This window comes from Corvus kubaryi, unplaced genomic scaffold, assembly GCF_017639235.1.
Source record: "Corvus kubaryi isolate FWS band 111438036 unplaced genomic scaffold, C.kubaryi_AGA036_p1.0 138, whole genome shotgun sequence".
In the NCBI taxonomy this organism is placed as follows: domain Eukaryota; kingdom Metazoa; phylum Chordata; class Aves; order Passeriformes; family Corvidae; genus Corvus; species Corvus kubaryi.
Window position 1 is genome coordinate 8,553,990 of NW_024580672.1, and position 11,633 is coordinate 8,565,622.

The following is an 11,633-nucleotide window of genomic DNA, read 5'->3' on the forward strand; positions in this document are numbered from 1 at the left end:
CGAAGGACGGAGAAGCGATCTCCTCCCCAGCAGGGAGCTGTCTGCGCCCGCCAGCGATTCCTCGCGTGGCGCGCACCGCGCTGGGCTCGATCCGGGCGCAAAGGCGGAGAGGAGCCCCAGGGACGCCCTGGAGCGTCTCCAGGCTCCCTTTTTCACGGGCAGCGTTAAACCAGGGCCCGGTGCCCGCGTCCCCGGAGCCGGCATGCGAGCGGCAGGCGTTCGGCCCTGCCGCGGCCCCGACCGGAGCAGCTCGGGGGGCAGCCGGAGCCTGTGCACGGCGTGCACGGGCAGGGGGACAGAACCTCCCGATCGCTTCGTCTTTTCGGGCCCCGTTCATGAACGCGGTTTTAAAATAAACCAAAGCTAAAGCCCCACTGTAGTGGGTTGAACTTATTCAGAAAACTCAGCTGATATTTCTCAAAGCATTAACTCGATTAGAAGCGACATTTCAGCTGCTATAAGGGCCATCCTCCCTCACCAGAACAATAGTCACTTGTTGCTATCGAAAAACATTTTTTGTCCCTAAAAGCCTCCGTGACACTTGGCCGGGTTAAGTAAGTCCCTGTTCCCTGGGTGCTCACTGCGGCACCTGGAGGGGCTGAGTACCCACGCGGGTGCCCACCGAGGATGCCCGCTCCTGGGAGCAATTCTCGTACCCCGGGTTCCGTGCTCCTTCCCCAGTTCAACGTAATTTCGGAGAAAGGCCGATGAATAACCACTGTTGACTCAGGTGGGTCAGCGTCTGCCCCGGCTGCGGTCGATGCCCGGCCCTGAGCAGGCTCTGCCGGCCCCGCTCCTCCTCCAGCCCGCACCCCCTCTCCGGCCCCCCGAGGTCGGGACGACTCGGGGGTAAACACCCATGCTTCCAGCCTGGGCTTGCCAGCCAGGTTTTCCTCCTCCTGCCACAGAGCCTGTTCCCGTGTGGGCATGGGCAAAACTGAAACGTGGGGTGAAAAACAGCAAAAAAATATAGCAGTGAGATCACATGAGACTCCTGCAACCAAGGGCACCCAGAAAGCTGTGGGGTGGCTGGTGACCGGCACAGTGAGGGAAAAGCCCGCTTACAACACACCTGGGGCACTGCTGGTAGAGGAGAGGTTTGGGTTTTCTCCTGCCAGTAACTGGATGGCCAGAGTGGTGAGTGGTGCAGAATTTAGGTTTATTTCACAGATATGTCCATCAAAAATTAAATACCAGGTTTTGCCTTTTTTTTTTAACACTGAACAAATATGTACAAAATATGAACAATGTGAGGTATAAAACCACAAGACTTTTAAACAAAACTACTATGTACAGAAGCAGATAGGCATTATCTTCCCACACCTGTGTGCCTCACTTATGCCCCACAGCTGATGCCAGTTTCTCTCCTGCAGTAGGGCCCTATCGCTCCTTGCATTTTCTCTTCAAATATGAAATCCATAAAAAACAGTGCTAGAGATTTTAAAGGAGGAAAGTAATTTTTTTTCTGCAAATAGAACCATCCAAACTGTGAGGCAAGGTTCTCAAAAATCTGAGAAGGCACATTTCATCTCACACAAGAGGAAAAAGGAATCTGTCCAACAACTCTACCTGACAAATGGAGGGATGTCTCAGTAGAGAGCACCACGGCACATAAAAGGGTGCAAGCATAAGGCACTTCTTGGGATGGTCAAATCCCTCCCTATTTCACAGAACATATTTTTCTGCTTAAAAAGGGCATTTAAATTAATCTATTTAAAGTACGTTTGTTTACACATATAGAGGGCTTAGTCCTGCAATCCATACTCACTTCCACACTAGCTAGAGTTTTGCCTGATCACTGACAGCAGCTGATTCAGACCCTCTCCACCACCGTGAGCAAGGACAGGGTGCAGAATTATATTCCAGTTAGAACATTGATTATTGTACAAACATATCTTACAAATAATTAAATACAAACCATGGTCCTTTAACCAAATTAGAGATGCCAAAAATGAACTGTTTGCAGAAAATACATCTTTCTTTCTTTGCTTATTATAAAATGAGTCTATTTGGTGATGCTTTTTTTCTTTCAGTGTAACAGTGAAAGTTTTCTCCTGCAGCACAATATTCTTTCAAACCAGCCCCTGGTAAAGTGCAAGCCGAGTTAGGGTCCGCTCTCTGCATGGGGCTGTTAGTGGGCAGCATTGTAATAGCCTTTATCGCCTTCAATGTCCACTTCTTGATCAGAGTCATCAGAGACATCTGACTCCAGGTCCTCCTGTGAGGCTGGTGAGGGGGTGTACTGTGAGCCATCCAGAGAGACCTCCTTACCCTTCTGCTCGGGGCTCTGGCAGCTCTCCGGCCTTTGGTCACTGTGACTGTCAGCACCTTCTACTTCTTCTTTTTTGGTGGCCTGGGGGTTCTCCTGCAATGAAAGAATCCTGCTTGGTACAGAACTACAGGCCAGAGTCAGGAGGCCTGGGAATTCCAGCTGTGCTGTGTGGGAAAACCACCTTGGGTTTCTTGCAGAAAGAGGCAGGTGTCCCGCTACCTCCCCGGGCCTCCTGCCTATAAACCTGCCTGAGTGGGACAGGGCTGGGCAAGGGCTCTGATTGCAATCCCTCACAGCCACAGGGGCTGCTGCCGTGAATAAGGCTCCTTGGCGATGGTTATCGCAGTCACTTCAAAAGAGTCAGGAGCTGCTGGAGCCCAGGAACCTCTGAACTTTTGTCTTTAGCAAAGCAAATGTTTATTATGAGTCTACAAACACCGACACACAGCTTCCTCCTGCCCTGATCTTTCTTTAATTACACCCAACAGCAAGAGGAGGGAGGCTGAATCCATCAGTGGCCCAAAAGCAAATGGGAAAAAATTACTAATTAAGCTAAAGCTCAACATTAAAACACTCACCACTAAAACCAAACCGAACCCAAACCCTGTTTGTGAAGGCAAGAGTACCCTGTATTGGCACCTGTCTGGAGAGCCCAGTCCCCTAAGGGGGCATTAAATGCTACTCTAAAGAGAAAGCAGGCAGAGACACGTACCCAGGATATAACCATCCGGGCTTGGAGAAATGGATGTGACTGAATGAAAAGGAGGAAATGACTTAAAATGGCCGAGATCCCAAGCGAGGTCTCCAGACACTGTGGCATGGGTTGGGCCCTAGCCAGCCTCTTGCCAGAATAATAGGACTTTATTAAAAAATCAACTGAAGATTGAGTTAAACTCAGGTGAAGGTCACAGAACAGATTCATCTAGAGCATGGTACTATGATTAGTTTTCTTTTGTTTTTACTTTTATATTAAAGGCCAATTTGCCAGTAAAACATGTGTGTCCATGTCAGACTTGCTGAAGCCAGACTCAGGCCAAAATGTTGGAATTTTTCAAAAATATTTGAGCCAAGGGACCTCAGTTTTGCTGAGCCAGGCAGGATTGGGCCCTAAGTACCATAAAACCCCCAAATAATTATCTGCTTGAGTATGATTTCTAAGGGAAGGGAAACTGCTTTAACCTCTTAGCTTCACACACTGTAACTCCTTGTGAACGGAAAGTAAAAGCTACTCAGTTTTCCATGTGGCTCCTCAAAACTAAAAAGGTGTTTTTACCTGCCTTCTCCCAACATTAGTAAAATACATCGACTTGTGTTTATTAAGAGGGGGCATTTTAAAACACCAATATCGTTCTCCAAAAAAACCGCCTAAGTAATTTACTGACAATTACTTATCTTCTCCACGTTAATTGGCTAAACAACATATGGGTTTACAAAACAATTAGCGTGGAGTTTTAATAGGTGGTGTGTGAAAGACGGGCATAATTGATATAGGAACTACATTAGAAGCTTTTAACATTAGTGCTGCCTGAACGAGCCCTCATGGATTCCAGCATGACTATTTGTCTTTTTAATCAAGGTGAAGAGGTTAAACAGCCTTTCAGATGACTTCTGCATACAACCTGGAATAGGCGAGCACGGCGTAAGATAAGACAATTAAAATACTTATTTCTATAGAAACAGAAACATCCACGAACCTGCTTTAGACGCCTCCATTTGGCTCTGCGATTCTGAAACCACGTTTTCACCTGAGCAACGACAACAAGAAAAGGCGCGGGGTAGTCTTGGAGCCGGTGAGTGCCTGGAGCCCTACCCAAGCCACAAGCAAAAAGCAAGAGCCTGCCAAGCACCCCCTCCCTGCCGACCCCGAGCCGGCCAGGTTCCCGGGAGCGATGCACCAACAGCAGCCGCACGGCGGGCCCGGAGCGGCCGGAAAGGGGGTGCGGTTCCCCGGGGTGGGGGCACGGCCTCACCTGCCTCTCGCTGAGCTGCAGCATCTTGGCCAGGCGCTTCCTCTCCGGCGGAGAGAGGTATTTCTGCGTCTCGAACTTCTTTTCCAACTCAATGGTCTGGTCGTTGGAGAAGCGGACCTGCCCCCCCTTCCTCTTGTGCAGCGGCCGCTGGATGAAGGGGCTCCACAGCAGCGGCTTCCCTACAAAGAGAGGGACAGCGCCGAGGGTCACTGGCCGGCCGCGGACACGCGTGGCTGGGAAGCCCCGGCCCTGCCCGGGCCCAGGCCTGGAAGCGGGCCGGGTCCAGGGCTCGCTAATTTCCTTCGCCTGATTTTTATTTCCCCCAGTTCCTACTCTGATCTTTCCCCTCTCTGATTTTTCCCCTTCGCCAAGCAGGCAGACCAGTTAAAGTCACTCTACGGGCTTTGGCAACATTTCCGTCAATGTGTTTCCTGTTGGTCTATCTCGCAAAGAAAAGAGACCAAAAAAAAAAAAAGACCTTTGCTTCCTTCTGCTCTTTCACTGCGATGCCCTAAAGAAACTGTCTCCCTTTCTCTGAGCCAGTGCCCGGGTACCTGCGGAGAGTGGGGACATCGCGGGGCTGGGCAGGGGTGATGCGCCAACACGAGGGCACTGGGCTTCTAGGAAGAAGTGCCCCCATGTCCCCCACCCCCGGCTGGGGGCTTGCCCGCCAGAGGCCGCAGTGTGCCCGCCAGGCTGAACGCCGGGCCGGGGCCGCTTGAGGGGCGAGGCGGTGCAGGCAGCGACACGCCGGGGAACCTGCCCCACTGCGGAGCCGCGGCCGCGTCCCGGGGCAGGAGGCTCTAGCCAGTGCTACTGAGTCACGCTGTTTGTCTTTCTGCCTGCACCCTTTGCAATTTGCTGCATTGTTTTTCTAGATTTTGCTTGCGTCAGGCTTTAGTAATTCTGGTGCAAAACAGACTCAAAAAATAGGAAGCAACTGGTTATTTTAGCTGTCATAAAGTCACATCCCACACAGAGGAAATGAACAATATCAGAAAAACGGATCCCGGCTATCAGAAGTCGAGTGTTTCCTGAATTTGTCTGTATTGAGGATGTCGATAAAGTAATCAGCAATGTGCACGACTCCCGGGGAAGAGCCTGCTTCAGGCGGCCAGGAAAACACTTAACAGCTTCTGAAACCAGATTTACTCCTATCGAGAGCTCAAGGTTTCCTGTATGAACGGAAAGGGTCAGCCTCTTTCACTGCACAAATGTGGTGAGTCAGGTCCAGTTTTGCAATCACTAAGAACAAGTGCTACAGCCCGGGCACGGGGCTCGGCCCCCGCAGCGGGGTCGCTTCCCCCGGCCAAGGGCGCGAAGTGGTCGCCGGGGCCCCCGACCCGACCCGGCTCGGCCCGGCCCGAGCCGACCCGCGGAGGAACCTCAGGGGCCCCAGCGAGAGGAGCCGGCCTCCCGACTGTTTTTCAAGTCATCCGCAGGAAAAGACTGAGATCTGCCATGCGATCTCCAAGCACAATTAAAACTCCCCACCAAAACCACACGCGACATTACTAAGGACACTCTCAGAGTCACTTGGTTTGAAGGAAAACAAATCTGAGTCACCGCGGCCGCACACTGTGGTCTCGCTGCCAGACCTGGAGCGCGGCACGTCTTTAATTTACTGTAAATCAGACGGGGGCCGGAGGGAGCCGGGGGAACACAGAGAGGCAGCGGGGCGGGCGGGAAAGGGGACCACTTTCAGGCACTTCCCATTTACCCCTGCTCCGACGGCGGGATGGAGACGGGACGCGAGCTGCGCGGCAGCCGGGGAGGGCGGAGGGGAGGCACATGGCTTACCCAGGGGGTCCTGCCGGATCAGGGCGTGCGCGTAGTCGCCGACGGCGCGGGGGAAGGAGTAGAGGGGCCCGGCGTAGGCGCCGGTGCCATAGGTGGCGGCGAGGTGGTGGGAGAAGGCCGGGTGGACGGGGGTCGGCTCGTAGATGGGGGTCCGGTACGGGGACACCAGGCTGGTGAAGGAGGAGTTGGGCGACGGCAGCGTTGGCGGCGGCGGGGCGGGCAGGGAGTGGGGGGCCGGGGCAGCGGCGGGGCCGCGGCCCAGGATGTCCTCGATGTAGAAGGGCGTGGGGTGCGCGGGCTGGAGCAGCGGCGTGGGCGCGTACAGCGGGACGCCGACGCCCAGGGCCGCCGGCGCCGCGCCCGGTGGCTGGTACTGCATGGCGCGGTCGCCGCCCGCGCACCCCCGCGCCCCCGGCCGCCCCTGCGGAAAGCCGGCCCCGACCGCGGCGGCTGGGTGCTGGCACCGCCGCCGCGGGTTTCTCTGGGCTCGGGTTACCCTTCGATAGGTTTCTATTGGCGCGGGGCGGAGCCCGCGTGGTCTCTGTCCCCTTCCTGCCACGGCGCCGTCTGGCCAATGAGCCCGGCCAGGGAAGGGGGAAACCACCCCCCGCCGGCAAACACTCCCCCCGCCTCTCCGAGCGAACTCCCCGCGGCGCCAATCAACCACCGCCGCAGCCCGGGGGAGCCCGGGGCAGCGGGGCGCGATCCGCCGCCCGCCGGACCCCGACGGCGCAGGGGCCCGGCGCCTCCCGCAGCGGTTCCCGCTCCTCTGCCCGCGCACGACACAGCGTCACCCGGTTCTCGGGCTTCCCCATGGGGGTGGGCGCTGACCCCTGCAGCGTGGCCCTGGCGCGGACCGAGGGAGGAAGCAAAAAGGGGATGGGCACCTCCCACCCGGCCCGGGGAGCTCTCCTTTGGAAAGGTCCGCGCGAGCGCTCCGCCTGACTGCGTGGACCGGGAGCGGGTGGGGGGAGTGCGTGGGCGGCGGGGCCGCACAGGCTCCTGCCCCGTGCCCAGGACAGGGCCGAGAGCACGGCGTGGCGAAGCAGGAAGTTGCGCCGCACTTCTCGCGTCCGGCCTGGTACCGACGGCCGGCATCGGGCAGAAAACTGGAGGGTGATGGGGCGTCCGGGTACCGCGCGGGGCTGGGGTCCCAGTGCCCGCAGCCCTGGCAGAGAAGGCGGCGCGACGGCCCGAGCAGCGCCACCTGGGCTCCATCGATTAAATTTTTAAGATCCCGCCGAGTGATTCCCCCTGCCCCGCAGCCCCGAGCGAGAGACGCGCTCTCCGTCCGGGCGTCGCCGACTCCGCTCCGCGGGGCTGCCCCTTGCCAGCACCGCTGTCGGCCGGGCTTGGGGGAGGGGTGGCGGGAGCGGTGTGGAAGGGGCAGCGAACCCCGCTCTGCCCGCGCCCCTCAAGCACTCGGGGCCTCGCCCCGACGGCAGCGGCTGGCGCAGCCCTGTCCCCCTCCGTGCGAGCGGAGGCGGCAGGTGCACCCTGCGTGTCCGCGGACCCCGCCGTGCACCGTCTCACTCACATGCCCCCGTGCTGACAGCAAGCACAGAAAGCTGTTAAGGAATAGCAGGTGCTGGTATAACTTTGCTTCTTTTTTTTTTTTTCCTTTAAAAAAAGAAAAAAAAAAAGGTCTCCAGTTCAAACCCACGAAGATCTTAATAACTGAGAGGCTCAGAGCAAGACGAAAGGGTGTTGGTGAAATGAAAAACAAAAAAATATATCTTTTAATAATACAGAGAGATTGGGTTTTCTTTTTCTTTACATTGTTAGCAAATGCCAAAACTCACCTTTAAAGCGTGGTCTTGTGCCTTGTAAATATCAGGTACACGTAAAGCGAGCTGACAGTTTTGATTATTTTTTCTCTGTGCTCAGTCTCCCAGGCATTGCTCTTTCCGAGGGGTTTAGTTAATGTTTTCATCTGGAAGTGTTGGATTTGCAGCTTGATTTACTTAATAAATGTACAGTAAACCCATGACCCGTTGCCCTCTGGAATAACGACGTGCATGATATGAGGCAGCAGAATGGAGGGCCCCCACAATATTTTACAAGCTGTCGATTCAAAATCTTGAGAACAAGTTTATGCAAAAAGAAAAAAAAATGTTTTGCTGTATTATTGGAAAACAAATAAATAGAGGAAGAGATTATTCTTTTCTGACTTTTATACAAGCAATAGGCCTTGTTAAAAGGAAGTTTTAATGACACAGTTATTACATTCCACTACCACTGCATAATCCCTAACAAGAAAAATGAAGCACTTAATTTTGCAGTTCTACAGAACCGCCCCTTTCAAATTCAATTGTTAGACCTCAGCCTTCCTCCTTCCACGGGTTGGAGACTATTAAATCCGCATTCATGAAATGTCACATTTATTGAACTACATAATTTTTTAATATCACTAGTGCAGGTTTTATAGTTGATTTTATTGTTTTTATGGCCATTCGGGGCTCTAAAACCCGGATTTTTTCAATGTTGTCCTTATAATTTTTTTCACACAGTCAGAACTAATAAAATAGAACAGTTGTGACTTTTTAATGCAAGGGGTCTCGGAGTTTCAATATTTTCACTCTGCTGGATACTAAAACCAATAAAAATACATGAGATTTTAATTATTTTCTGGATTAAATAAAACCTTTTCCTTTTCGCTTGGAACATACATTTTGTTTGTAGTTTCTGTCGTGAGGGAGATAATGCAGCTTCGGACAAAATACATTATTACCAATATTGTTGCAATGAGTACAGTTTTGACCGGATTTTACAGTCTAACGGGCATTTCAAATAAGGTGCTGTAGATCAGGGCAATCAAGACAGTGCTTTAGTATTTCTATTATTTCTTCTCCAGGTTCCCTCTGGAAAGCTCTCCAATTTATCTGGAAAACCCTGGGCGGGGGGGAAGGGGAGGAGAGAGAGAGAAGCCTTGGGAGAGAGAGAAAATATACACCTTTCCCGATTAAAAAAAAGGGATCCTTTCAAATTAATTTTCTTGGTATGCACTTGAAACACCCCCAAGTTTTCCTGCCAATCTCGGGATTTCTGGAGGGCGGCGGGGCGGGATGCGTGCATCCCCGCACTGGCACGGTCTCAGCCCGAAGGGATCGGCTGGAGAACTCATTATTTTGTGTAATAACTTCGGGGCCCTGTCTTCCCCTTCACTTTCCGTGAAATCACCCGCCTTCGAGGGGTTCTGAGCTCAAGGAAAAAATAATAATAAAAATCAAGGCCCCCACTTGCTGCCGGCGGCCCCGCTGCCAGCCCCGACGGCGGAGCCGGGCGGGACCCGGGCTCCCCCGCTGCCCCCGGCCGCGCTCCCCGCGGGGCGGACAGAAAGAGCAGCTCTGGCGGGAGGAAGCCGGTGCGAATGTGCTGCTTCGTGTGTCCCCCCAGGTCGGGGGCTGGCGGGGAGGGGTCAGACGGGCTACCCGGGGGAAGCAGTGGGGTCCCGGCTGTCACCGGCCGCCCCATGAGTGATGTTGCCACGCTGGCCTCGCAGGACGGTGCCCCCGGGGCTGTGCTGTAATCCTGGCCCAGCCTCGCCCATCGGCTGCTTTGACCCTATTTCCCTTCCCTCCCAGCCCTTGTCCTGCGTGGAGCCCGGAGCAGCTTTCCCTAAGGCCGGCGCTCCACAGGTGCCTCGAATGCCGATGCGGGAAGCCTTTGCCAGAGGAAGCGGCACCCACGGGCTCCGGTGGGGCTCTGGAGCCTCCCGCCGGCCGCCACCGCCTCCGTCCCGGTGCTGCAGCCCCGGGAGGCGGCGTCGGGGCCGGGGCCGGGGCCCGCTCGGCGGCCCGGCTGCGGGTGGTCGGATCTCCCTCTTCCCCAGCCCCAGGGCGGGGGCGCAGCACCGCTTTAATTTAGCGTTTATGTGTCACCGTGTTCGTGAGCGGCTTTTACGGGGAGGCGGTAACGCGAAACACCTGGACGGCGGCACCGCGGGCGCGCACGGCGGGGGCGGGCGGCTGCGGCGGAGGGCGCTGAGCTGTGCCGGCCTGTCCTCAGGCTGGTGCGTTAAAATAAAATAAGAATAATTTTAAAAAACCAAAACCACAAACCCAGTGTCAGAAAATCAGGAAATGAAAGCTTCCAAAACCAGCGACACACGCCAGGCGATATTTCCACCGCACCCATGATTATCCGTGATAAATGCCCCCATAAACGGAATATTCCTGATTCCTGGAGTGGTTATATCGGGCAACACATAAACCGGTCCTCAATTTATAAGTGAGCGTGTCTGGAATCACAGAACAACTATCGTTTGCCTCACAGATTGTTATCACTAATGTGTATCTAGCCGGTTTCTGCTCTCCAAACTGGGATTTTCACCCACAATCGCACCGTCTGTGACACTGCAGCCTTCGGCAGAGTTACACCAGTGACGGATCAATCCTAGATGCAGTAACGGCGTTTGGCTGTACAGAATTAGTGAGCAAATCAGCAAAATTCCATCTTTTTAACAGCTGCAGCAGGCTACCAGCAGCGTCATTCCTTAATGCTACAGGGCACTTTCCAAGAGGATCCAGCCCACAGCCATTCCACCCCTTCCCATTACTGAAAATATTTCAAGACTCTTCCAAGAGAGGTGAGGCCACAGCCTTGAACACCTTCCAAGGAGGAAATAGGAGGAAGTTCACCTCTCTGATTTTCCTAGCATCATGGAAGCCAGACTGCTCCAGACAGAGTCACTGCACATTGCAGGGTGATGTCAGTAGGTGCTGCCTTCTTCCAGATAACTCATCTGTTAGATATTCACTTCTCACAACTTCCTCCTCCTCACCATCATGATTTGATTTAATAAATGAGTTACAACTGTAATAAACATTAAGGCAAGTCAGTCTTAAAGGCATTCATCATATATAGCAGAACAAGATAAATCTTTGTCTAAAAAGGGGTGGACAACATATAAACTATTATTCTAGGCAGAGCTAGCAGGAGCTTATAGCGTTTTGTTCTCCATCCCTATGATTTTGCCAAATTTAAATCATCCAAGTGAAAAAAATTCTGTTCTGAGGGAATCTGCATCATGATGAGTACATTTAAGGTTTCAGCAAAATGGGTTCAGCTGATTCTGAGCATTGGGTTAGAAGGAAGCAGATTTTTTTTCCTTGGCATTTAGACATCTTTGCTTTGCCCTGAAAACCTGCAGAGCCCCATCACACGGAAAACTTCAAGAGATGAAAGCAACCAGCAAAAAGTTGACCAGAGGTTGTCTCTTCAGTTCTTCCTTTGCTCTTTTACACGGGTTGTGGTTTAGAGTCAGGCGAAATAAAGATCCTAAACCTCTGCAGAGAGACACCTCAGGAATGTTTAAGCCACCCATGGGTTTGACTTAGCTCTCTGATGATTTGAAGAGCTCTCCTTTCCCAGCACTGAATATTTGTGGGTATGAGAGATGTGCTGCCACCAGCAAGTGCTCTTTTTCCATATGCTGTCACCAGGTCTGGTAGAAAAAAAAAGAAAAGCAAGCTACAGAAAAGCTTTAATGGTGCTTTTGAGTCTTGTCAAGGATTTCCAAGGCAGCACATGCCAGACCCCCAGGGGAATACATTGTTAAGGTGCTTCCATTTCCTGTAGCCCCCAATATC

At 53.3% G+C, this 11,633-nt stretch overlaps 1 protein-coding gene across 1 annotated transcript; it reads right to left on the reverse strand.

Moving 5' to 3' along the window:
- Window positions 1-1,138: 1,138 nt before the first annotated feature.
- HHEX (hematopoietically expressed homeobox) lies at window positions 1,139-6,510 on the reverse strand. Its single transcript, XM_042019006.1, has 4 exons — window positions 6,043-6,510; window positions 4,243-4,421; window positions 3,967-4,017; window positions 1,139-2,365 (listed from the first exon to the last, which is right to left on the reverse strand). Exons 1-4 carry the CDS (start codon window positions 6,419-6,421, stop codon window positions 2,132-2,134), a joined length of 843 nt encoding a protein of 280 aa, XP_041874940.1. The 5' UTR covers window positions 6,422-6,510; the 3' UTR covers window positions 1,139-2,131.
- Window positions 6,511-11,633: the final 5,123 nt, after the last annotated feature.

Bases quoted from the DNA above. Each gene is read 5' to 3' on its own strand.
- HHEX (XM_042019006.1), bottom strand. From the start codon at position 6,421: ATGCAGTACCAGCCACCGGGCGCGGCGCCGGCGGCCCTGGGCGTCGGC. The intron at 4,422-6,042 runs GTAAGCCATGTG...CTCTCTTTGTAG, and splicing joins GATCCGGCAGGACCCCCTGG to GGAAGCCGCTGCTGTGGAGC. The intron at 4,018-4,242 runs GTGAGGCCGTGC...GTCGTTGCTCAG, and splicing joins TGCAGCTCAGCGAGAGGCAG to GTGAAAACGTGGTTTCAGAA.